This window comes from Tachyglossus aculeatus, chromosome 8 (assembly GCF_015852505.1).
Source record: "Tachyglossus aculeatus isolate mTacAcu1 chromosome 8, mTacAcu1.pri, whole genome shotgun sequence".
Lineage (NCBI taxonomy): Eukaryota > Metazoa > Chordata > Mammalia > Monotremata > Tachyglossidae > Tachyglossus > Tachyglossus aculeatus.
In genome coordinates this window covers 34,805,322-34,831,086 of record NC_052073.1, presented here as the reverse complement: position 1 = coordinate 34,831,086, position 25,765 = coordinate 34,805,322, and the positions used below count along the sequence as shown (strand labels likewise).

The 25,765-nt window shown below is 52.2% G+C and overlaps 1 protein-coding gene across 2 annotated transcripts in view; it reads right to left on the bottom strand.

Annotated features, from left to right (window-relative positions):
* SLC12A5 (solute carrier family 12 member 5) overlaps window positions 1-24,964 on the bottom strand; it is a 76,012-nt gene extending 51,048 nt beyond the window's left edge. The window contains exon 1 of one of the 2 annotated variants that reach the window (XM_038750417.1): window positions 24,884-24,964. In XM_038750417.1, coding sequence (XP_038606345.1) covers window positions 24,884-24,911 — 28 coding nt within the window. In that variant the 5' untranslated portion in view covers window positions 24,912-24,964. Of the gene's footprint in view, window positions 1-4,868; window positions 5,082-24,883 lie in introns of those variants that run through there. The other variant, XM_038750416.1, reaches the window with a different exon arrangement.
* Window positions 24,965-25,765: the final 801 nt, after the last annotated feature.

The following is a 25,765-nucleotide window of genomic DNA, read 5'->3' as shown; positions in this document are numbered from 1 at the left end:
TTCTTCCCCCCTTTTGGACGTTGAGCCCGTTGTGGACGGGGACTGTCTCTCTTTGTTGCCGAATGGTATTTCCAAGCGCTCAGTACAGTGCTCCGCACACCGTAAGCGCTCAATAAATACGATTGAATGAATGAACGGGGATGAAGAGCCTGAGCCCCACGCTTAGTACAGTTCCTGGCACGCAGTAAGTGCTAAAAAACACCACTTTCCCCCCACCAACAAAACCCCGAGATCCATAATAATAATGATGGCGTCTGTTAAGCGCTTACTATGTGCCCAGCACTGTTCTAAGCACTGGGGGTCATCAGGTTGTCCCACGTGGGACTCACGCTCTTCATCCCCATTTGACAGGTGAGGTCACCGAGGCCCAGAGAAGTGAAGCGACTGGCCCAGAGTCACCCAGCTGAGGAGCGGCGGAGCCGGGATTAGAACCCACGACCTCTTCCCACTAAGCCGGGCCTCGGTTTCCCCACCTGCAAACGGGGACGAGATCTGTTTTCTCTCCCTCCCACTTAAATTGGGAGCCCGAAGCGGGCAGGCCCGGCGGCCGATCCCGATTTCCAGCTTGTAGGCCCGAGGAAGACGTCTCCCCCTGGCCCACTGTTGGGTAGGGACCGTCTCTATATGTTGCCAATTTGTACTTCCCAAGCGCTTAGTACAGTGCTCTGCACACAGTAAGCGCTCAATAAATACGATTGATGAGGAGGAGGAGGAGGAGGAAGGCCGGTTTTTAGGCCTCGCCTCCGCGGCGTCCCGGAATGCCCTCCGAGGGAAGGGGACCCTCAATCTGGGGTCACCCTCGAAGCCGTGACAAGGCCCAAACACTACCGGGGGAGTCTCCCCCAGTGCCCCCGGCCTGGAGGTTTGGGGGAGGAGGGAAGGCCTCGTGGCACAGGTGCCCCCCTAATCCCGATTTCCTCCCCTCAGCTCCAACTGGATGCCCATGGAGGCCCGAGAGGAAATCCACCCCGTCCTGGAAATCCAGGAGACCGGGAGAGGGAGGGAAGGGAGGGGACGGAAGCGTGGCGGACCCAGGAATCCTGTCCCCGGCCTGCTGCTGATAATAATAATAATGATAATGGCATTTATTAAGCGCTTACTATGTGCTAAGCACTGTTCTAAACGCCGGGGATCGGGTTGTCCCACGGGGGGGCTCCCAGTCTTCATCCCCATTTTCCAGATGAGGGAATTGAGGCCCCGAGAAGTGAAGGGACTCGCCCAAAGTCACCCAGCTGACAAGGGGCGGGGGCGGGATTTGAACCCATGACTTCTGACTCCAAAGCCCGGCGGTCCCAACTCCGGGGCTCCTTCTGACCCCATAATCATAATCCCGACGATGGCGTCCACTAAACCAAGCACCGGGGAGATTGGGGGTCACCAGGTTGCCCCCCGTGGGGCTCCCAGTCTTCAACCCCCTCTGCTTAAAACAGTGCTTGGCACATAGTAAGCGCCGCTTAGAGAAGCGGCGTGGCTCAGTGGATAGAGCGCGGGCTTTGGAGTCGGAGGACGTGGGTTCAAATCCGGGCTCCGCCAGTCGGGCAAGTCACTTCACTTCTCTGGGCCTCAGTTCCCTCATCTGCCAAATGGGGATGAAGACTGGGAGCCCCTCGAGGGACAACCTGATCCCCTGGCAATCCCCAGCGCTTACCACAGTGGTTTGCCCATAGTAAGCGCTTAATAAGTGCCGTCACCGTCATTAACAAACGCCGTCGTCGGCCTCATTATTTTCCGGGCGAGAGACGGCCTGCCCAAGGTCACCCGGGATTTGAACCCAGGTCCTCGGATTCCCCAACCGCCGAGGCGGCTCCTGAAGGATGGGGTCCGGTTTGGGGGGGGGGGGATGGGGGGGCCGGTGACGTAGTCCGTGCCCCTCCCCATCCTTGCCCCCCCCCCCCCCCAGCATCCAGGGTCTCCGCCTGGAGACCTCGTAGCCCGGTTTCCATGGCAACCGCGCGGGAAAATGAGCGCAGGGCTTATGTAACGCATCTCGCCGCGTGGAGGGGGGGGCCCCCCCAGACGCCCCCCGTCCTCCCACCCCCGGCTGGGGAGGGGGGCTTCCAGCTGGCCGGGTCCCCCGCCTCCCCCTCCCCTTCTTCTTATAACGCGGCCCCGGGGACCCGGCCTGCAGCGGCTCCCGCGCTTGCCACCGGTCCTTGGGGATGGAGGGATGCAGGGGAGGGATGCAGGGGAGGATGGAGGGGAGGAGGGAGGGTGGGGATTGGAGGGCGAGGGGCAGGGGGTGGGTCCGGGGGTGGTCCTGGGTCCGTCTGGTCCCCCCCTCGCCCCCCCGGACGCCCCCAGGGAGCACTCAGCTCCAATCGACTTTCAATTAGCCGCGACGGCCGGAGCTCCCGGGGTGGAAACATCCCCCCCCCCCCCCCGCACCCCCCTTCCCTCGTCGTCACGGGACCCCCGCCCCCTGAAAACAGAGACCCTCCCCTGGGTCGGATGGAGTCTTCGAGGGTGGGGGGGTCTCTCCTCCTCTCGCCCCCCAGGAGAGCAACAGCAAGGCTGGAAAGGGGGGGTCCCCAGTCAGCCCGGCCTCCATCCCCAGGCTGCCCCCCCGCAGGGCCCTCTTGGGCCAAAGAGGAAAAGGGGGTTCAGTCCGGGGGGGTGGGGAGAGTCTGGGATCACCGAGCTTGGGGAGACGCGGTCAGGGTCACTTGGGGGGGGGTCGTTAGGAGCCCCCCACCCCCAGCTGCTGCAGAGATTGGTGGGCAGAGGAGGCCACTGAGGCCCTCTTCCTCCAGAAAGCAGGGGTGGCCACCACATCCTCCTAGAAAAGGGAGGTCGGGGGGCCACCGGGGCAGATTGAGAAAAGGGGGGTGGGGGGCTTTGGGGAGCCTGGGGGGGCTCGGCCTTGAGCATCAGCGCTTAGAACAGTGTTTCGCACCTAGTAAGCGCTTAACAAATGCGTTATTTTTTTAGATTCCCCACCCTCCGGTCTGGATTCCCCGCAGAAACGGCCTCTTCGACCCCACGTCCGGGAGCTGAGAAAGAGGTGGGGGGCTTTGGGGAGCCTGGGGGGGGCTCGGCCTTGAGCATCAGCGCTCAGAACAGTGCTTTGCACCTAGTAAGCGCTTAACAAATGCCGTTATTTCTTTAGTTTCCCCATCCCCCGGTCTGAATTCCCCGCAGAAACGGCCTCTGCGACTCCAAGTCCGGGAGCTGAGAAAGGGGTGGGGGGCTTTGGGGAGCCTGGGGGGGGCTCGGCCTTGAGCATCAGCGCTCAGAACAGTGCTTCGCACCTAGTAAGCGCTTAACAAATGCCGTTATTTTTTTAGTTTATCCACCCTCCGGTCTGGATTCCCCGCAGAAACGGCCTCTTCGACCCCACGTCCGGGAGCTGAGGAAGGGGTGGGGGGCTTTGGGGAGCCTGGGGGGGCTCGGCCTTGAGCATCAGCGCTTAGAACAGTGTTTCGCACCTAGTAAGCGCTTAATAAATGCCGTTATTTCTTTAGTTTCCCCACCCCCCGGTCTGGATTCCCCGCAGAAACGGCCTCTTCGACTTGACGTCCGGGAGCTGGGGGGCTTTGGCGGGGGCTCGGCCTCCTCCTCCTCCTCCTCAATCGTATTTATTGAGCGCTTACTATGTGCGGAGCACCGTACTAAGCGCTTAGGAAGTACAAATTGGCAACGTACAAATTGGCCTCGGGCCTCAGCGCTTGGAACATTGCTTCGCACCTAGTAAGCGCTCAGGACCATCTTGACTTGCGCTTCCCAAGCGCTTCATCATCATCATCATCAATCGTATTTATTGAGCGCTTACTATGTGCGGAGCACTGTGCTAAGCGCTTGGGAGGTACAAATTGGCAACGTACAAATTGGCCTCGGGCCTCAGCGCTTGGAACAGTGCTTCGCACCTAGTAAACGCTCAGGACCATCTTGACTTGTGCTTCCCGAGCGCTTCATCATCATCATCATCATCAACCGTATTTATTGAGCACTGCACTAAGCGCTTGGGAAGTACAAATTGGCAACATCTAGAGACAGTCCCTACCCAACTCACGGTCTAAAAGATAGTAAGCGCTCAATAAATACGATTGATGATGATGATGATGACCATCGTGACTACCAGGAGGGTCAGCCGGAGGGGAAGGGGCTCCCTTGGGGGGCCCGGCCGGGGGTCTGGGGGACGGGGAGGGGGGTCCAGGATGGGGATGGAAAGTGGGGGGACCCGAGGGGTCCCCGAAGGCCTTTTAGACTGTGAGCCCACCGTTGGGTAGGGACTGTCTCTATGTGTTGCCAATTTGTACTTCCCAAGCGCTTAGTACGGTGCTCTGCACGTAGTGAGCGCTCAATAAATAGGATTGATTGATTGATTGATCGGGGGGGGCGACGCGGGCCTCCGTCCCCAGCCCTGGCACCGCAGAGCCTCGTCGCCAAGGGCCCGTCCTACCACGAGACCCTCACCGCGCCACCCGCAGCCCCCCACCCCCTCCTCCTCCCGGCCCTCTGCGAAACCAGCCCTCGGGGGGCGACCTCAGGCGACGGGGGGGGGGCCTTAAGACGCGCCTGGTGGCTCTGGGGGGGCCCGGGGGGGTCTCTCACACTGCGCCAATCGCCCCCCTCGCCCCTTCTCGGCCCCCGGGCTGCCCCGCACGTGACTGCCGCCCCCCAAATCCCCAACCCCCTCCCCTGCCGCAGCCCCGCTCCGCAGAGCCCCCCAGGAAGGAGTTGGGGAGGAACGGGGCACGTAGTAAGCGCTTCCCGCACCCCAGCGTCCTCCTTGTGGTTTCCCGGCCCCGTCCGGGGCTTCCCGACGGCGGGACGGGGCCGGCCGGTACTTCGGACAGCGCCCGGGCCGCTCGCCGCAACGCGCCCGCTCCCCGGGAGCCCGGCCCGCCCGGGGGGTCTCCCCCGCTCACCGGGATGGGTCCCCCCCTCGCCTTCGTCGCAGTCGGTGAGGTTGTTGAGCATGGCTCCGGGCCCCCCGGGGGGGGGGGGGGTCCCCTGGACGGCTGGGGGGGGCCCCGAGCCCCCTCCCCCGCAGGCGCCGGACGCTGCACTGCAGTAGACGCCCGCGCCCACCGTCCCTGCCCCTGTCTGTCTGTCTCCCTCTCTGCTCTGGCTCCCGTCTCTCCCGGACGCGGACACACGCACACACACACACACGCACGCAGACTCACAGACACACACACACACACACACACACACACACACACGCTCCCCCCCCCCGCCCGCCTTGTAGCAGCCGGCTCCCGCGCTGCCGAGCTGATTGTGTATGCAGGAGGCGTCCGGGCCCGGCGGGCGGGGGGGAGACGGGCCCAGGCGGCCCGGGGGCAACGGGGGACGGGGGTCTCCTGGCCCCCGAGCAGACGCAGACTGCCCCTTCCTCCCCCTCCTCCTTTTTCTTTTCCTCCTTCGCCCCCTCCTCCTTTTTTTCCTCTTTCCCCTTCTCCTCCCTCCTCCCCTTCTACCTCCTCCTTCTCCCTTTCCTCCTCCCCCTCTTCTTCCTCTTCCTTCTCCTTTCTCCTCCTCCTCTTCCTCCTCCCCCTCCTCTTCTTCCTCCTCCTCCTCCTCTTCCTTTTCCTCCTCCTCCTCTTCCTCCTCCCCCTCCTCTTCTTCCTCCTCCTCCTCCTCTTCCTTTTCCTCCTCTTCCTCCTTTTCCTCCTCCTCTTCCTTCTCCTTTCCCTCCCCCTTCTTCCTCCTCCTTTGCCTTTTCCTCCTCCCCCCTTCTTCCTCCTCTTCCTCCTTTCCTCCTCCCCCTCTTCTTCCTTGTCCTCTTCCTCCTTTTCTTCCTCCTCCTCTTCCTCCTCCTTTTCCTCCTCCTCCTTTTCCTCCTCCTCCTTTTCCTCCTCCTCCTCTTCCTTCTCCTCCTCCTCCTCCTCTTCCCTCTCCTCCTCCTCCTCTTCCTCCTCCTTTACTCCTCTTCCTCTTCCTCCTCCTCCTTTTTTTCCTCCTCCTCCTCTTTTTCCTCCTCCTCCTCCTCCTCTTCCCCCTCCTCCTCCTCTTCCTGCTCCTCCTCTTCCTCCTCCTCCTCTTCCTCCTCCTTTTCTTCGTCCCCCTTTTCCTCCTCCTCCTCCTTTTACCCCTCCTCCTCTTCCTTCTCCTCTTCCCCCTCCTTCTCTTCCTTCTCCTCCTCCTCCTCTTCCTCCTCCTTTTCCCCCTCCTCCTCCTTTCCTCCTTCTCTTCCTCCTCCTTTCCTCCTCCTCTTCCTCCTCATCCTCTTTTTCCTCCTCCTCTTCCCCCTCCTCCTCCTCTTGCTCCTTCTCCTCTTCCCCCTCCTCCTTTCCTCCTCCTCCTCCTTTCCTCCTCCTCCTCCTCTTCCTCCTCCTTTCCTGCTCCTCTTCTTCCTCCTCCTCCTTTTCCTCCTCCTCCTCCTCCTCCTTCCTTTCCCCCTCCTCCTCCTCCTCCTCCTTTTCCCCCTCCTCCTCCTCTTCCTCCTTTCCCCCCTCCTCCTCCTCTTCCTTCTCCTCCTCCTCCTCCTCTTCCTTCTCCTCCTCCTCCTCCTCTTCCTCCTCCTCCTCCTTTTCCCCCTCCTCCTCCTCCTCCTCCTTTCCCCCCTCCTCCTCCTCCTCCTCCTCCTCCTCCTCCCCCCCCCCCACGTGTCCAAGTGGCGCCCCGCGCCCTAAAAATAACGCGGGGAACTGGGTCGCCGCCGCCGCCAGGAGCCGGCCTCCACGCGCCCGGAGGACCCAGGAGCTCCGGCTGGGAAAAAAATTCCAGCCCTCCGGGGGGCCAGGGGTCTGGACAGGCCGCCCCCCTCCCCACCAGGACCCTCTGGGAATCGATCGGGAATGCTGGGGACAAAAGCTCCGCTCCTCCCCAATTCTCCGGGGTGAGAAGGACAGTGCTCAGCGCTTACAACAGCGCTGGGCACATAGTAAGAGCTTAACAAATACCATTAAAAAATAGAAGGGGGAAGGGAAGAGGAAAGGGGAAGGCGGAGCAAAGCCCCGACGATCATCGAAGCCCCCTCCCCCAAACCCCCAGAGAGTAAACATTGTAATAATAATAATAATAATGACATTTATTAAGAGCTTACTACGTGCAAAGCACTGTTCTAAGCGCTGAGGAGCTTACAAGGTGATCAGGTTGTCCTACGGGGGGTTCACAGTCTTTATCCCCACTATACAGATGAGGGAACTGAGGCCCAGAGAAGCGAAGTGACTCGCCCAATGTCACCCAGCTGACAATTGGCGGAGCCGGGATTTGAACCCATGACCTCGGACTCCAAAGCCCGGGCTCTTTTTCCACTGAGCCACGCTGTACTAGGCGCTGTACTGAGCGCTGGGGTGGATACGAGCTAATCGGGGCGGACACCGCAGTCCCTGTCCCCCGTGGGGCTGCTCACGGTCTTCATCCCCATTTTCCAGATGAGGGAACTGAGGCCCAGAGTGAAGCGGCTTGCCCAAGGTCACACGGCAGACAAGAGGCGGGATTTGAACCCACGACCTTCTGACTCCCAAGACCGGGCTCTGTTCATCCTCGATCCCAGATCCCCGTAAACCCCCACACGTGCCTCTATTGTCCTCTCCCGAGCGCTTAGTACAGTGCTTTGCACACAGTAAGCGCTCAATAAATACGATTATTAATAATAATAACTCTCTTTAACCCTCCACTATGTGCCAAGCGCTGGGGAGAGAAGAAAATCCACTCGGATATAGTCCCCGCCCTAGAGAAGCGGCGTGGTTTAGCGGAAAGAGCCTGGGCTTGGAAGTCAGAGGTCGTGGGTTCTAATCCTGGCCACTTGGCAGCTGTGTGACTTTGGGGGAGTCACTTCACTTCTCTGGGCCTCAGTTCCCTCATCTGGAAAATGGAGCTGAAGACCGTGAGTCCCACGTGGGACAACCTGATCACCTTGTATTCACCCCAGCGCTTAGGACACTGCTTGGCACGTAGTAAGCGCTTAAAACATATTATTATTAAGCTACTTAACTTCTCTGGCCCTCAGTGACCTCATCTGGAAAATGGGGATGAAGACCGTGAGCCCCACGGGGGGCAACCTGATCACCTTGTATTCACCCCAGCGCTTAGGACAGTGCGTGGCACATAGTAAGCGCTTAACAAATGCCATTATTATTATTAAGCCACTTAACTTCTCTGTGCCTCAGTGACCTCATCTGGAAAATGGGGATGAAGACCGTGAGCCCCACGGGGGACAACCTGATGACCTCGTATCCACTCCAGCGCTTAGAACAGTGCCTGGTGCGTAGTAAGTGCTTAACAAATGCCATTATTATTATTACTAAGCCACTTAACTTCTCTGTGCCTCAGTGACCTCATCTGGAAAATGGGGATGAAGACCGTGAGCCCCACAGGGGACAATCTGATGACCTCGTATCCACTCCAGCGCTTAGAACAGTGCCTGGCCCGTAGTAAGTGCTTAACAAATGCCATCATTATTATTATTACTAAGCCACTTAACTTCTCTGTGCCTCAGTGACCTCATCTGGAAAATGGGGATGAAGACCGTGAGCCCCACTGGGGACAATCTGATGACCTCGTATCCACTCCAGCGCTTAGAACAGTGCCTGGCGCGTAGTGAGTGCTTAACAAATGCCATCATTATTATTATTATTACTAAGCCACTTAACTTCTCTGTGCCTCAGTGACCTCATCTGGAAAATGGGGATGAAGACCGTGAGCCCCACGGGGGACAACCTGATGACCTCGTATCCACTCCAGCGCTTAGAACAGTGCCTGGCGCGTAGTAAGTGCTTAACAAATGCCATCATTATTATTATTATTACCAAACCACTTAACTTCTCTGTGCCTCAGTGACCTCATCTGGAAAATGGGGATGAAGACCGTGAGCCCCACTGGGGACAATCTGATGACCTCGTATCCACTCCAGCGCTTAGAACAGTGCCTGGCGCGTAGTAAGCGCTTAACAAATGCCATCGTTATTATCATTACTAAGCCACTTAACTTCTCTGTGCCTCAGTGGCTTCCTCCGGAAAATAGGGATGAATCAATCAATCAATCGTATTTATTGAGCGCTTACTGTGTGCAGAGCACTGTACTAAGCGCTTGGGAAGTACAAGTTGGCAACATAGAGAGACAGGCCCTACCCAACAGTGGGCTCACAGTCTAAAAGACCGTGAGCCCCAAGGGGGGCCACCTGATCACCTTGTACCCACCCCAGCGCTTAGAACAGTGCCTGGCGTGTAGTAAGCGCTTAACAAATACCTTCAATCAATCAATCGTATTTATTGAGCGCTTACTGTGTGCAGAGCACTGTACTAAGCGCTTGGGAAGTACAAGCTGGCAACATATATAGTCCCTACCCAACAGTGGGCTCACAGTCTAAAAGATCGTGAGCCCCACGGGGGGCAACCTGATCACCTTGTATCCACCCCAGCGCTTAGAACAGTGCCTGGCACGTAATAAGTGCTTAACAAATACCATCAATCAATCAATCTCCCCCTCGTCCCCCTCTCCCTCCCCCCATCTTACCTCCTTCCCTTCCCCACAGCACCTGTATATATGGATATAGGTTTGTACAGATTTATTACTCTATTTATTGATTGATTTTACTTGTACATATCTATTCCATTTATTTTATTTTGTTAGTATGTTTGGTTTTGTTCTCTGTCTCCCCCTTTTAGACTGTGAGCCCAATGTTGGGTAGGGACTGTCTCTAGATGTTGCCAATTTCTACTTCCCAAGCGCTTAGTACAGTGCTCTGCACATAGTAAGTGCTCAATAAATGCGATTGATGAGCAATCGTATTCACTGAGCGCTTACTGTGTGTCCATCACCATCATCATCATTATTATTATAATTACATGGGGCTCACGAGCTCAGGGCTGGGGAGATCGGGGCGTCTTGTGCCCATTTCACAGAGAGGGAGGCGGAGGCTCAGAGAGGTTCGGCGGCTGGCTCTAAGTCACACAGCAACCCCGTACTCTGTCCATTAAATCCACCCTGGGCCTACTTTGCGCCTGGGTTAGTAGACAAGACGGCCGAAAATTCAGCTGCCGCAGAGGGTGGGGGGAAGTTGAGGGGACCCCCCACCCCAACTCCAGGTTTCGGGGGGCAATTTCCTGCTGAAACCCTCCCCCCAACTGCCAGCAATTCCTCATAATCAGAGTCATAATGATGGTTTTTGTAATTAGTACTTTCCAAGCGCTCAGTCCGCTTAATCAATCAATAATAATAATAATAATGATAGCATTTATTAAGCGCTTACTATGTGCAAAGCACTGTTCTAAGCGCTGGGGAGGTTAACAAGGTGATCAAGTTGTCCCCCGGGGGGCTCACTGTCTTCATCCCCATTTCCCAGATGAGGGAACTGAGGCCCAGAGAAGTGAAGTGACTTGCCCAAAGTCACACAGCTGACGAGCCCACTGTTGGGTAGGGACTGTCTCTATATGTTGCCAATTTGTCCTTCCCAAGCGCTTAGTACAGTGCTCTGCACATAGTAAGCGCTCAATAAATACGATTGATGATGAAGTGGCGGAGCTGGGATTTGAACCCATGACCTCCGATTCCAAAGCGCGGGCTCTTTCCACTGAGCCACGCTGCTTCTCCAATCAATCAATCAATCAATCGTATTGATTGAGCGCTTACTGTGTGCAGAGCACTGGACTAAGCGCTTGGGAAGTCCAAGTTGGCAACGTATAGAGACAGTCCCTACCCAACGGCGGGCTCACAGTCGAGAAGGGGGAGACAGAGAACAAAACCAAACATATTAACAAAATCAAATAAATAGAATAGATATGTCGAAGTGAAATAAATAGAGTAATAAATATGTACAAACATATATACACATATACAGCTTAATAAATGCCACCGTTATTATTATTATTATTATTATTCTCTGGGCCTCAGTGACCTCATCTGTCAAATGGGGATTGTGACCGTGAGCCCCCCGTGGGACAATCTGATCACCTTGTAACCCAACCCCCAGCTCTTAAAACAGTGCTTTGCACATAGTAAGTACTTAATAAATACCATTGTTATTATTATTATTATTTTCTGGGCCTCAGTGACCTCATCTGTCAAATGGGGATTGACCGTGAGCCCCCCGTGGGGCAACCTGATCACCTTGTAAACCCCCCCCAGCGCTTAGAACAGTGCTTTGCACATAGTAAGCGCTTAATAAATGCCATTATTATTTTTATTATTATTCTCTGGGCCTCAGTGACCTCATCTGTCAAATGGGGATTGACCGTGAGCCCCCCGTGGGACAACCTGATCACCTTGTAACCCCCCCAGCGCTTAGAACAGTGCTTTGCACATAGTAAGCGTTTAATAAATGCCATCATTATTATTATTATTATTCTCTGGGCCTCAGTGACCTCATCTGTCAAATGGGGATTGACCGTGAGCCCCCCGTGGGACAACTTGATCACCTTTTAAACCCGCCCAGCGCTTAGAACAGTGCTTTGCACATAGTAAGCGCTTAATAAATGCCATCATTATTATTATTATTCAGTGCTCTGCACACAGTAAGCGCTCAATAAATACGAAGGACTGAATGTTAAGCGCTTACTCGGTGCCAAGCACTGTTCTAAGCGCTGGGGGAGACGCAAGGCAATCGGGTTGCCCCACGGGGGGCTCACGGTCTTCAAGAGATAAATTCATTCATTCGATCGTATTTATTGAGCGCTTACTGTGTGCAGAGCACTGTACTAAGCGCTGGGGAAGGACAAGTCGGCAACATAGAGGGACGGTCCCTGGGCTCACAGTCTCGAAGGGGGAGACAGACAACAGTGTTTCCTGAAACCAGAGTTATCAATCTGTGGTACTTAATGAGCGCTTACTATGTGCAGAGCACTGTACTAAGCAGCGTGGCTCAGTGGAAAGAGCATGGGCTTTGGAGTCAGAGGTCCTGGGTTCAAATCCCGACTCCTCCAACTGTCATCTGCGTGACTCTGGGCAAGGACCTTAACTTCTCTGGGCCTCAGTTACCTCATCTGTAAAATGGGGATGAAAACTGGGAGCCTGATCACTTTGTAACCTCCCCAGCGCTTAGAACAGTGCTTGGCACATAGTAAGCGCTTAACAAATACCATCACCATCATCCCCATTTTCCAGAGGAGGCCCAGAGAAGGGAAGCGACTCGCCCAGGGTCACACAGCAGACAGGCGGCGGAGTCGAGATTGGGATGCGTCAGCGTGGCTCCGTGGAAAGAGCCCGGGCTTGGGAGTCGGAGGTCGTGGGTTCAAATCCCGGCTCCGCCACTTGTCGGCTGCGTGACTTTGGGCGAGTCCCTTCACTTCTCTGGGCCTCAGTGACCTCATCTGTCAAATGGGGATGAAGACTGGGAGCCCCCCGTGGGACAACCTGATCACCTTGTAACCTCCCCAGCGCTAAGAACGGTGCTTTGCACGTAGTAAGAGCTTAATAAATACCATTATTATTATTATTACAGCCCGGGCCTGGGAGCCAGAGGGTCATGGGTTCTAATCCCGGCTCCGCCGCATTTCTGCCGTGTGACCTTAGGCAAGTCACTTAACTTCTCTGGGCCTCAGTTCCCTCATCTGGAAAATGGGGATGAAGACTGTGAGCCCCCCCGTGGGACATCCTGATCACCTTATAACCACCTCGGCGCTTAGAACAGTGCTTTGCACATAGTAAGCGCTTAATAAATGCCATCATTATTATTATTATTAATAAATACGATCGAATGAATGAATGCATTAATAATAGTAATAATAATTGTGGTATCTTTTAAGCGCTCGCTGTGTGCCGGGCACTGTACTAAGCGCTGGGGTGGACACGAGCAAGTCAGGCCGACAAGGCCCCCGTCCCCCATGGGGCTCACGGTCTCCATCCCCATTTTCCAGATGAGGGAACTGAGGCCCAGAGAAGTGAAGTGACCGGCCCGAGGTCACACAGCAGACGAGTGGCGGAGCCGGGATTCATTAGAGAAGCAGGGTAGGAAAGAGCCCGGGCTTTGGAGTCAGAGGTCATGGGTTCAAATCCCGCCTCTGCCAATTGTCAGCTGTGTGACTTTGGGCAAGTCACTTCACTTCCCTGTGCCTCAGTTACCTCATCTGTAAAATGGGGATTGAGACTGTGAGCCCCACCAGGGGCAACCTGATCACCTTGTAACCTCCCCAGCGCTTAGACTGTGAGCCCACTGTTGGGTAGGGACTGTCTCTATATGTTGCCAACTTGGACTTCCCAAGCGCTTAGTACAGTGCTCTGCACACAGTAAGCGCTCAATAAATGTGATTGATTGAAACAGTGCTTTGCACATAGTAAGCGCTTAATAAATGTCATTATTATTGCTATTATTATTCATCCGGTCTTATCTGTCGAGTGCTAACTCTGTGCAGAGCGCTTGGGTGAGTCCAAGAGAACAATAAACAGATACATCCCCTGCCCGCAACGAGCTGACCGTCTTTGCGGGGGGAGACGGACGTGAAGAGAAATCAATAATAATAATAATAATAATAGCATTTATTAAGCGCTTACTATGTGCAAAGCACTGTTCTAAGCGCTGGGGAGGTTACAAGGTGATCAGGTTGTCCCACTGGGGTCTCATAGTCTTCATCCTCATTTTCCAGATGAGGGAACTGAGGCCCAGAGAAGTGAAGTGACTCGCCCAAAGTCACCCAGCTGACAAGTGGCGGAGTCGGGATTTGAACCCATGACCTCGGACTCCAAAGCCCGGGCTCTTTCCACTGAGCCGCGCTGCAACACATTCCAGATTTAGGATCAATCAATCGTATTTATTGAGCGCTTACTGTGCGCAGAGCACTGTACTAAGCGCTTTGGAAGTCCAAGTTGGCAACATATAGAGATGGTCCCTACCCAACAGTGGGCTCACAGTCGAAAAGGGGGAGACAGAGAACAGAACAAAACATATTAACAAAATAAAATAATTAGAATAAATATGTACAAATAAAATAAAGAAATAAATAGCCAGCGCTCAGTTCCCTCCCACAACGAGTTGACGGAGAAAGCGCAAAACCGGACACGACTGAACGAGTGAATGAAATTCCGTAACAAAAAAAGGGGGGGTAAACTGAGGCAGGCTGGTTTCAGGACGCCCCTCCATCCCGATCCGGAATGCGGGAGGAAGCGTCGTTCCAAGGCGGCTATTTGAAGCTGTGTGACCTTGGACAAGTCACTTCGCTTCTCTGAGCCTCAGTTTCATCATCTGGAAAATGGGGATGAAGGCTGTGAGTCCCACGGGGGACAACCTGATGACCTTGTATCTACCCCCGCGCTTAGAGCAGTGCTTGGCACATAGTGAGCGCTTAATACAGCGCGGCTCGGTGGAAAAGAGCCCGGGCTTTGGAGTCAGAGGTCGTGGGTTCCAATCCTGGCTCTACCAATTGTCAGCTGGGTGACTTTGGCCAAGTCACTTCTTATAATAATAATAATAATGGCATTTATTAAGCGCTTACTATGTGCCGCGCACTGTTCTAAGCGCTGGGGAAGTTACAAGTTGATCAGGTTGCCCCACGGGGGGCTCACAGTCTTCATCCCCATTTTCCAGATGAGGGAACTGAGGCCCAGAGAAGTGAAGTGACTTAATAATAATGATGATGGCATTTATTAAGCGCTTACTACGTGCCACGCACTGTTCTAAGCGCTGGGGAAGTTACAAGTTGATCAGGTTGCCCCACGTGGGGCTCACGGTCTTCATCCCCATTTTCCAGATGAGGTCACTGAGGCCCAGAGAAGCGAAGTGACTTAATAACAATGACGATGGCATTTATTAAGCGCTTACTATGTTCCACGCACTGTTCTAAGCGCTGGGGAAGTTACAAGTTGATCAGGTTGCCCCACGTGGGGCTCACAGTCTTCATCCCCATTTTCCAGATGAGGTCACCGAGGCAAAGAGAAGTGAAGTGACTCGCCCAAAGTCACCCAGCTGACACTTGGCAGAGCCAGGATTTGAACCCGTGACCTCTGACTCCAAAGCCCGGGCTCTTTCCATTGAGCCACACTGCTTCTCTAGGTGAGTCGCATATTAAGCGCTTAATAAATGCCATTTCTAGACTGTGAGCCCACTGTTGGGTAGGGACCGTCTCTATATGTTGCCAAGTTGTACTTCCCAAGCGCTTAGTACAGTGCTTTCCACACAGTAAGCGCTCAGTAAATACGATTGATTGATTGATTGATTGGTTTTGTTCTCTGTCTCCCCCTTCTAGACTGTGAGCCCACTGTTGGGTAGGGACCGTCTCTCTATGTTGCCAACTTGGACTTCCCAAGCGCTTAGTACAGTGCTCTGCACATAGTAAGTGCTCAATAAATACAATTGATTGATTGATTGATTTGCGCTTTCTCCATCAGCTCGTTGTGGGAGGGAACTGAGCGCTGGGTATTTATTTCTTAATTTTACTTGTCCATATTTATTCTAATTATTTTATTTTGTTAATATGTTTTGTTTTGTTCTCTGTCTCCCCCTTCTAGACTGTGAGCCCGCTGTTGAGTCGGGACCGTCTTTAGATGTTGCCAACTTGGACTTCCCAAGCGCTTAGTACAGTGCTCTGCGCACAGTAAGCGCTCAATAAATACGATTGATTGACTGATTGATCGTAAATCTGGAATGCGTTGCAGCGCGGCTCAGTGGAAAGAGCCCGGGCTTTGGAGTCCGAGGTCATGGGTTCAAATCCCGGCTCCGCCACTTGTCAGCTGGGTGACTTTGGGCGAGTCACTTCACTTCTCTGGGCCTCAGTTCCCTCATCTGGAAAATGGGGATGAAGACTATGAGACCCCAGTGGGACAACCTGATCACCTTGTAACCTCCCCAGCGCTTAGAACAGTGCTTTGCACATGGTAAGCGCTTAATAAATGCCATTATTATTATTATTATTGATTTCTCTTCACGTCCGTCTCCCCCCGCAAAGACGGTCAGCTCGTTGTGGGCAGGGAATATATCTGTTTATTGTTCTCTTGGACTCACCCAAGCGTTCTGCACAGAGTTAGCGCTCGACAGATACGACCGGATGAATAATAATAATAATAATATTATTATTATATATAATATATATATATCGTCCCCCTCTCCACCCCCCCATCTTACCTCCCTCCCTTCCCCACAGCACCTGTATATATGTATATATGTTTGTACATATTTTTTTTACTCTATTTATTCATTTATTTAATTTATTCGTACATATCTATTCTATTTTATTTTGTTAGTATGTTTGGTTTTGTTCTCTGTCTCCCCCTTTTAGACTGTGAACCCACTGTTGGGTAGGGACTGTCTCTATACGTTGCCAATTTGTACTTCCCAAGCGCTTAGTACAGTGCTCTGCACATAGTAAGCGCTCAATAAATACGATTGATGATGATGATGATGATAATGGCATTTATTAAACGCTTACTATGTGCAAAGCACTTTTCAATCAATCAATCGTATTTATTGAGCGCTTACTGTGTGCAGAGCACTGTACTAAGCGCTTGGGAACTACAAGTTGGCAACATATAGGGACTAGTACTTCCTAAGGGCTTAGTACAGTGCTCTGCACATAGTAAGCGCTCAATAAATACGATTGATGATGATGATGATAATAATGGCATTTATTAAGCGCTTACTATGTGCAAAGCACTTTTCAATCAATCAATCGTATTTATTGAGCGCTTACTGTGTGCAGAGCACTGTACTAAGCGCTTGGGAAGTACAAGTTGGCAACATATAGGGACTGGTACTTCCTAAGGGCTTAGTACAGTGCTCTGCACATAGTAAGCGCTCAATAAATACGATTGATGATGATGATGATGATAATAATGGCATTTATTAAGCGCTTACTATGTGCAAAGCACTTTTCAATCAATCAATCGTATTTATTGAGCGCTTACTGCGTGCAGAGCACTGTACTAAGCGCTTGGGAAGTACAAGTTGGCAACATATAGGGACTAGTACTTCCTAAGGGCTTAGTACAGTGCTCTGCACACAGTAAACGCTCAATAAATACGATTGATTGATTATTATTATTATTATTATTAACAAATACCCATATTATTATTTTTATTTTTATTTTTTGAAGGCCGGGAGAGGAATGTAGTTGGCTGGGTTGTTTTTTGTCTTTTTATTTTTCCCTCTGGCCCTGGTAAGGCCGACTCCCTTGACAGTCACAGTGTATTAGGATTAAATAGTGGTTGCCCTGACCCGGTTGGCATCAGCGTGACGGAGTTACAGCTCCACAGGCCTGCTGGCGATGGAGCCGACGGCAAATCCAGCTCATCCACTCGTTCCGTCGTATTTATTGAGCGCCTACTGTGTGCAGAGCACTGTACTAAGCGCTTGGGAAGCCCAAGTCGGCCACAGATAGAGACGGTCCCTACCTAACAACGGGCTCACAGGCTAGAAGGGGGAGACGGACAACGAAATAAAACATGGAGACAGGTGTCAAAGTCGTCAGAACAAATAGAATTAAAGCCAGATGCACAATAAAAATGATGATGATGGCATTTACTGAGCGCTTACTATGTGCTTACATAGTAAGCTAATAAATAGTGTACTGATAAATGCCATTATTATTATTATTATTATTATTGTTATGTGCCAAGCACTGTTCTAAGCGCTGGAGAGATTACAAGGTGATCACACAGGGGGAATAAATAGTGTGCTAATAAATGCCATTATTATTATTATTATTATTATTATTATTATTATTATGTGCCAAGCACTATTCTAAGCGCTGGGGAGGTTACAAGGTGATCAGGTTGTCCCACGGGAGGGCTCCCAGTCTTAATCCCCCATTTGCCAGATGAGGGAACTGAGGCTCAGAGAAGTGAAGGGACTGGCCCAAGGTCACCCAGCTGACAGTTGGCGCAGGCGGGATTTGAACCCATGACCTCTGACTCCAAAGCCCGGGCTCTTTCCACTGAGCCACGCTGCTTCTCAGAGCTCAGCTCCCGAGCTCTGACGGGATGGGCATGCCCTCTTTAGTGCTTTCCAAGCGCTCAGTACAGTGCTTGGAACAGCGCCAGCGCTTAGAACAGTGCTTTGCACATAGTAAGCGCTTAATAAATGCTATTATTATTATTATTATTATTATTATTATTATTATTATTATTATTATTATTATTATTATTATTACAGTGCCCCGCACGCAGAAAACGCTCAATAAATACCATCGAATGAATGAAAGGTAGTGGTGAGAAGCCCAATTTTCTCCCACCCCTCTGAGCTTCCCCCTCTCCGGAGAACCTCTTGGAGCATAATAATACGGGCGATGTGTTAAGCGCTTACTACGGGCCTGGCACTGTACTAAGCGCCGGGGTGGATACCAGCGAATGGGGTGAGATCCAGCCCCTGGGATGATGATGGCATCTGTGAGGCGCTTACTACGTGCCAAGCACCGTTTTGAGCACCGGAGGAGAGACCAGGTTATCGGGTTGTCCCCCGTGGGGCTCACGGTCTTCATCCCCATTTTCCAGATAATAATAATAATAATAATAATGGCATTTGTTAAGCGCTTACTATGTGCAGAGCACTGTTCTAAGTGCTGGGGGGGGGGATACAAGGTGATCAAGTTGTCCCACTTGGGGCTCACAGTCTTAATCCCCATTTTACAGATGAGGGAACTGAGGCTCAGAGAAGTTAAGTGACTAGCCCAAAGTCACACAGCGGACATGTGGTGGAGTCGGGATTCGAACCCATGACCTCTGACTCCAAAGCCCGGGCTCTTTCCACTGAGCCATGCTGCTCCTCTATGAGGAAACTGAGGCCCAGAGAAGCGAAGCGACCAGCTCGAGGTCACACAGCCCGCAAATGGTCAACCGGATGGCCAACAGGGAGGCACGAAGGTAATAATAAAAATAAAAATATATAATATTATATTAATAATATAATATACAATAATATATTAATGATAATATGTTAATATTATCATTATTCTAGACTGTAAGCCCATTGTTGGGTAGGGACCGCCTCTATATGTTGCCGACTTGTCCTTCCCAAGCGCTTAGTATAGTGCTTTGCACACAATAAGCGCTCAACCTGTATATATGTATATATGCTGGTATGTATTTATTACTCGATTTATTTATTTTATTTGTACATATTTATTCTATTTATTTTATTTTGTTAATACGTTTTGTTTTGTTCTCTGTCTACCCCTTCTAGACCGTGAGCCCACTGCGGGGTAGGGACCGTCTCTATATGTTGCCAACTTGGACTTCCCAAGCGCTTAGTACAGTGCTCTGCACACAGTAAGCGCTCAATAAATACGATTGAATGAATGAATGAACAAATACGATTAAATTAATGAATAATAATGATGGCGTTTATTAAGCGCTTACTACGTGCAAAGCACTGTTCTAAGCGCTGGGGAGGTTACAAGGTGATCAGGTTGTCCCAAGGGGGCTCACAGCCTTCATCCCCATTTGACAGATGGGGGAACTGAGGCCCAGAGAAGTGAAGTGACTCGCCCAAAGTCACCCAGCTGACAAGTGGCGGAGGCGGGATTTGAACCCATGACCTCGGACTCCAGAGCCCGGGCTCTTTCCACTGAGCCACGCTGCTTCTCCCCCCGGCCTCTGCCCCGGTGAGGAGCGAGTGTTCTGGCGTCTGTGACGTACTGGCTATGTGCTAAGCGCTGAGGAGAGGTGGCGGATAATCAGATCAGATCATCTCCATATTTATTTATTTATTACTCTATTTATTACTCTATTTATTACATATTTATTACTCTATTTATTTATTTATTTATTTATTTATTTATTTATTTCACTTGTACATTTCTATCCTATTTATTTTATTTTGTTGGTATGTTTGGTTCTGTTCTCTGTCTCCCCCTTTTAGACTGTGAGCCCACTGTTGGGTAGGGACTGTCTCTATGTGTTGCCAATTTGTACTTCCCAAGCGCTTAGTACAGTGCTCTGCACATAGTAAGCGCTCAATAAATACGATTGATTGATTGATTGATTGATTGATCTCCATCCCGTTTGGGGATTCCAGCCTGAAAGAAAGGGAGGATGCAGCCGACCCGCTGTCATCGTCATCCGCCTGTAGACAGATTCCCTGCCCACCAGGAGTTTACAGTCAATCACTGGCATTTATTGAGCGCTTATTCATTCATTCATTCATTCAATCGTATTTATTGAGCGCTTACTGTGTGCAGAGCACTGTACTAAGCGCTTGGGAAGTCCAAGTTGGCAACCTAGAGAGACGGTCCCTACCCAACATCGGGCTCACAGTCTAGAAGGGGGAGACAGACGACAAAACAAAACATGTGAACAGGTGCCAAGTCATCAGAATAAATAGAAGAAAAGCTAGAGCGTTTACTGTGTACACTGTAATAACAATAATAATAATAATAATGACATGTTTTAAGCGCTTACTATGTGCAAAACACTGTTCTAAGCACTGGGGAGGTTACAAGGTGATCAGGTTGTCCCACGGGGGGCTCCCGGTCTTCATCCCCATTTTACAGATGAGGTCACTGAGGCCCAGAGAATTATAATAATAATGGTATTTATTAAGCGCTTACTATGTGCGAAGCACTGTTCTAAGCGCTGGGGAGGTTACAAGGCCATCAGGTTGTCCCGCCGGGGGCTCACAGTTTTAATCCCCATTTTATGGTTGAGGGAACTGAGGCACAGAGAAGTGAAGTGACTCACCTAAAGTCACACAGCTGACAATTGGCGGAGTCGGGATTTGAACCCACGACCTCTGACTCCAAAGCCCGGGCTCTTTCCACTGAGCCACGCTGCTTCTCTAGCCACTGTACTAAGCGCTTGGGAGAGTCCAATACGGCAGAGGCGGTAGACAGATTCCCTGCCCCACAGGGAGTTTACAGTCAATCACTGGCATTTCTTGAGCGCTTACTGTGTGCACTGTACTAAGCGCTTGGGAGAGTCCAATACGGCAGAGGCGGTAGACAGATTCCCTGCCCGCAAAGAGTTTACGATTAACCAGATGATTCATTCATTCAATCGTATTTATTGAGCGCTTACTGTGTGCAGAGCACTGTACTAAGCGCTTGATGGTATTTAGTGAGTGCTTACTTTGTACTTTGAGCCCAATACCATCATGGCTTAGTGGCTAGAGCCCGGGCTTGGGAGTCAGAAGGAGCTGGGTTCAAATCCCGGCTCCGCCCCCTAGCTGCTGTGTGACCTTGGGCAAGTCGCTTCACTTTTCCTTACCTCAGTGTCCTCATCTGTAAAGTGGGGGTTAAGAGTGTGAGCCCCTCCCCGGCCAAACCCCGGCTCCTCAGCTCTGGGGGTGATGACGGGGCGGGGGGGTTGAGTGGGTGGGAGGAAGCAGCGTGGCTCAGTGGCAAGAGCCCGGGCTTTGGAGTCAGAGGTCGTGGGTTCAAATCCCGACTCCGCCAATTGTCAGCTGTGTGACTTTGGGCGAGTCACTTCACTTCTCTGGGCCTCAGTTCCCTCATCTGGAAAATGGGGATGAAGACTGGGAGCCTCCCGGGGGACAACCTGATCACCTTGTAATCTCCCCAGCGCTTAGACCAGTGCTCTGCACGTAGTAAACGCTTAGCGAAGCGGCGTGGCTCAGTGGAAAGAGTCCGGGCCTTGGAGTCAGAGGTCGTGGGTTCAAATCCCGGTTCCGCCAATTGTCAGCTGGGTGACTTTGGGCGAGTCACTTCACTTCTCTGGGCCTCAGTTCCTTCATCTGTGAAATGGGGATGAAGACTGTGAGCCCCCCGTGGGACAACCCGATCACCTTGTAAACTCCCCAGCGCTTAGAACAGTGCTTTGCCCGTAGTAAGCTCTTAATAAATGCCATCATTATCGTTATTATTATGGGGGTGAAGACCGTGAGCCCCCCGTGGGACAACCCGATCACCTTGTAACCTCCCCAACGCTGAGAACAGGGCTTTGCACGTAGTAAGCGCTTAATAAATGCCATCATTATCGTTCTTATTATGGGGATGAAGACTGTGAGCCCCCCGTGGGACAGCCTGATCACCTTGTAAACTCCCCAGCGCTTAGAACAGTGCTTGGCACGTAGTAAGCGCTTAATAAATGCCATCATTATCGTTCTTATTATGGGGATGAAGACTGTGAGCCCCCCGTGGGACAACCTGATCACCTTGTAAACTCCCCAGCGCTTAGAACAGTGCTTGGCACGTAGTAAGCTCTAAAAAAATGCCATCATTATCGTTATTATTATGGGGATGAGGACTGTGAGCCCCCCGTGGGACAACCTGATCACCTTGTAATCTCCCCAGCGCTTAGAACAGTGCTTTGCACGTAGTAAGCTCTTAATAAATGCCATCATTATCGTTCTTATTATGGGGATGAAGACTGTGAGCCCCCCGTGGGACAACCTGATCACTTTGTAACCTCCCCAGCGCTTAGAACAGTGCTTGGCACGTAGTAAGCTCTTAACAAATGCCATCATTATCATTATTATTATGGGGATGAAGACTGTGAGCCCCCCGTGGGACAACCTGATCACCTTGGAACCTCCCCAGCGCTTAGAACAGTGCTTTGCACGTAGTAAGCGCTTAATAAATGCCATCATTACCGTTCTTATTATGGGGATGAAGACCGTGAGCCCCCCGTGGGACAACCTGATCACCTTGTAAACTCCCCAGCGCTTAGAACAGTGCTTTGCACGTAGTAAGCGCTTAATAAATGCCATCATTATCGTTCTTATTATGGGGATGAAGACTGTGAGCCCCCCGTGGGACAACCTGATCACCTTGTAAACTCCCCAGCGCTTAGAACAGTGCTTGGCACGTAGTAAGCTCTTAAAAAATGCCATCATTATCGTTATTATTATGGGGATGAGGACTGTGAGCCCCCCGTGGGACAACCTGATCACCTTGTAACCTCCCCAGCGCTTAGAACAGTGCTTTGCACGTAGTAAGCTCTTAATAAATGCCATCATTATCGTTCTTATTATGGGGATGAAGACTGTGAGCCCCCCGTGGGACAACCTGATCACTTTGTAACCTCCCCAGCGCTTAGAACAGTGCTTGGCACGTAGTAAGCTCTTAACAAATGCCATCATTATCATTATTATTATGGGGATGAAGACTGTGAGCCCCCCGTGGGACAACCTGATCACCTTGGAACCTCCCCAGCGCTTAGAACAGTGCTTTGCACGTAGTAAGCGCTTAATAAATGCCATCATTATCGTTCTTATTATGGGGATGAAGACTGTGAGCCCCCCGTGGGACAGCCTGATCACCTTGTAAACTCCCCAGCGCTTAGAACAGTGCTTGGCACGTAGTAAGCGCTTAATAAATGCCATCATTATCGTTCTTATTATGGGGATGAAGACCGTGAGCCCCCCGTGGGACAACCTGATCACCTTGTAAACTCCCCAGCGCTTAGAACAGTGCTTTGCACGTAGTAAGCGCTTAATAAATGCCATCATTATCGTTCTTATTATGGGGATGAAGACTGTGAGCCCCCCGTGGGACAACCTGATCACCTTGGAACCTCCCCAGCGCTTAGAACAGTGCTTTGCACGTAGTAAGCGCTTAATAAATGCCATCATTACCGTTCTTATTATGGGGGTGAAGACCGTGAGCCCCCCGTGGGACAGCCTGATCACCTTGTAAACTCCCCAGCGCTTAGAACAGTGCGTTGCACGTAGTAAGCTCTTAACAAATGCCATCATTATCATTATTATTATGGGGATGAAGACTGTGAGCCCCCCGTGGGATAACCTGATCACCTTGTGAACTCCCCAGCGCTTAGAACAGTGTGTTGCACGTAGTAAGCGCTTAATAAATGCCATCATTACCGTTCTTATTATGGGGATGAAGACCGTGAGCCCCCCGTGGGACAACCTGATCACCTTATAAACTCCCCAGCGCTTAGAACAGTGCTTTGCACGTAGTAAGCGCTTAATAAATGCCATCATTATCGTTCTTATTATGGGGATGAAGACTGTGAGCCCCCATGGGACAACCTGATCACCTTGTAAACTCCCCAGCGCTTAGAACAGTGCTTTGCACGTAGTAAGCGCTTAATAAATGCCATCATTACCGTTCTTATTATGGGGATGAAGACTGTGAGCCCCCCGTGGGACAGCCTGATCACCTTGTAAACTCCCCAGCGCTTAGAACAGTGCGTTGCACGTAGTAAGCTCTTAACAAATGCCATCATTATCATTATTATTATGGGGATGAAGACTGTGAGCCCCCCATGGGATAACCTGATCACCTTGTGAACTCCCCAGCGCTTAGAACAGTGTGTTGCACGTAGTAAGCGCTTAATAAATGCCATCATTATCGTTCTTATTATGGGGATGAAGACTGTGAGCCCCCCGTGGGACAACCTGATCACCTTGTAACCTCCCCAGCGCTTAGAACAGTGCTTGGCACGTAGTAAGCGCTTAATAAATGCCATCATTATCGTTCTTATTATGGGGATGAAGACTGTGAGCCCCCCGTGGGACAACCTGATCACCTTGTAAACTCCCCAGCGCTTAGAACAGTGCGTTGCACGTAGTAAGCTCTTAACAAATGCCATCATTATCATTATTATTATGGGGATGAAGACTGTGAGCCCCCCATGGGATAACCTGATCACCTTGTGAACTCCCCAGCGCTTAGAACAGTGCGTTGCACGTAGTAAGCGCTTAATAAATGCCATCATTATCGTTCTTATTATGGGGATGAAGACTGTGAGCCCCCCATGGGACAACCTGATCACCTTGTAAACTCCCCAGCGCTTAGAACAGTGCGTTGCACGTAGTAAGCGCTTAATAAACGCCATCAAAAAAAAAACGGGGGGGGTTCGGGCCCCCTCCCCGTCCCCCCCGTTTCCCCGCAACCCCGGGGGGCGGGGGGCCCACGAGTCCGGCGCAGCGTGTCCCCCCTCGCCCCCCCAGGGTTCGCCGCAGAGCGCATCAACCGCCGCCGTCGCCATGGTAACCGGGGCCCGAGGAACAGGCCGCGGCCTCGTTGTCATGGCAACCGGCCCCCCCAGCATCCCTTCCCCCCGGCCTGTCCCCCCGCTTCCGAGCAGGGTGCAGCCGGGCGGCCGCCCCCCGGCCCCCCAGCCGGGGACCCCCCTCCCCACCCCCCGCCCGGCTTACCGGGAGGAGGGAGGCCATCGGTCGCCATGGTAACGGCGACCCCATCCGTCGCCAGGCTGCTACCTTGGCGACGCGGGGTGGCAGGTGCGCTCGGCCGGGGAAACTGAGGCCCCGAGCCCCCGGGAGGGGAGCTGGCCCAGAGCTCCGCGGGGCGCTGGGGTCAGAGGTCACAGGGTCGCCCACCCCCCCTCCCCGCCCCCCAACTGTGTCTTGTCGCCAGCGCGGCCCGTTCGCCCGGCTGAGTGCCACTGCCCCGCTCGCTCCTCTGGGACAGACAAACCCCCGCCACCTCCTCCTCCTTCTCCTCCTCCTCCTCCTCCTCCCTCCTCCTCCTCATCCTCTTCTTCCTCTTTCTCCTTCTGTTCTTCTTCCTCCTCTTGTTCTTCCTCCTCCTCCTCCTGCTCCACTTCCTCCCCCCTTCCTCCTCCTGCTCCACTTCCTCCTTCTACTGCTTCTCCTCCTGTTCTTTCTCCTCCTTCATTTCAATCGTATTTATTGAGCGCTATGTGCAGAGCACTGTACTAAGAGCTTGTCCTTCTGCTCTTCCTCCTCCTGTTCCTCTTCCTCCTCCTCCTCCTGCTCCACTTCCTCCCCCCTTCCTCCTCCTGCTCCACTTCCTCCCCCCTTCCTCCTCCTGCTCCACTTCCTCCTTCTACTGCTTCTCCTCCTGTTCTTTCTCCTCCTTCATTTCAATCGTATTTATTGAGCGCTATGTGCAGAGCACTGTACTAAGAGCTTGTCCTTCTGCTCTTCCTCCTCCTGTTCCTCTTCCTCCTCCTCCTCCTGCTCCACTTCCTCCCCCCTTCCTCCTCCTGCTCCACTTCCTCCCCCCTTCCTCCTCCTGCTCCACTTCCTCCTTCTACTGCTTCTCCTCCTGTTCTT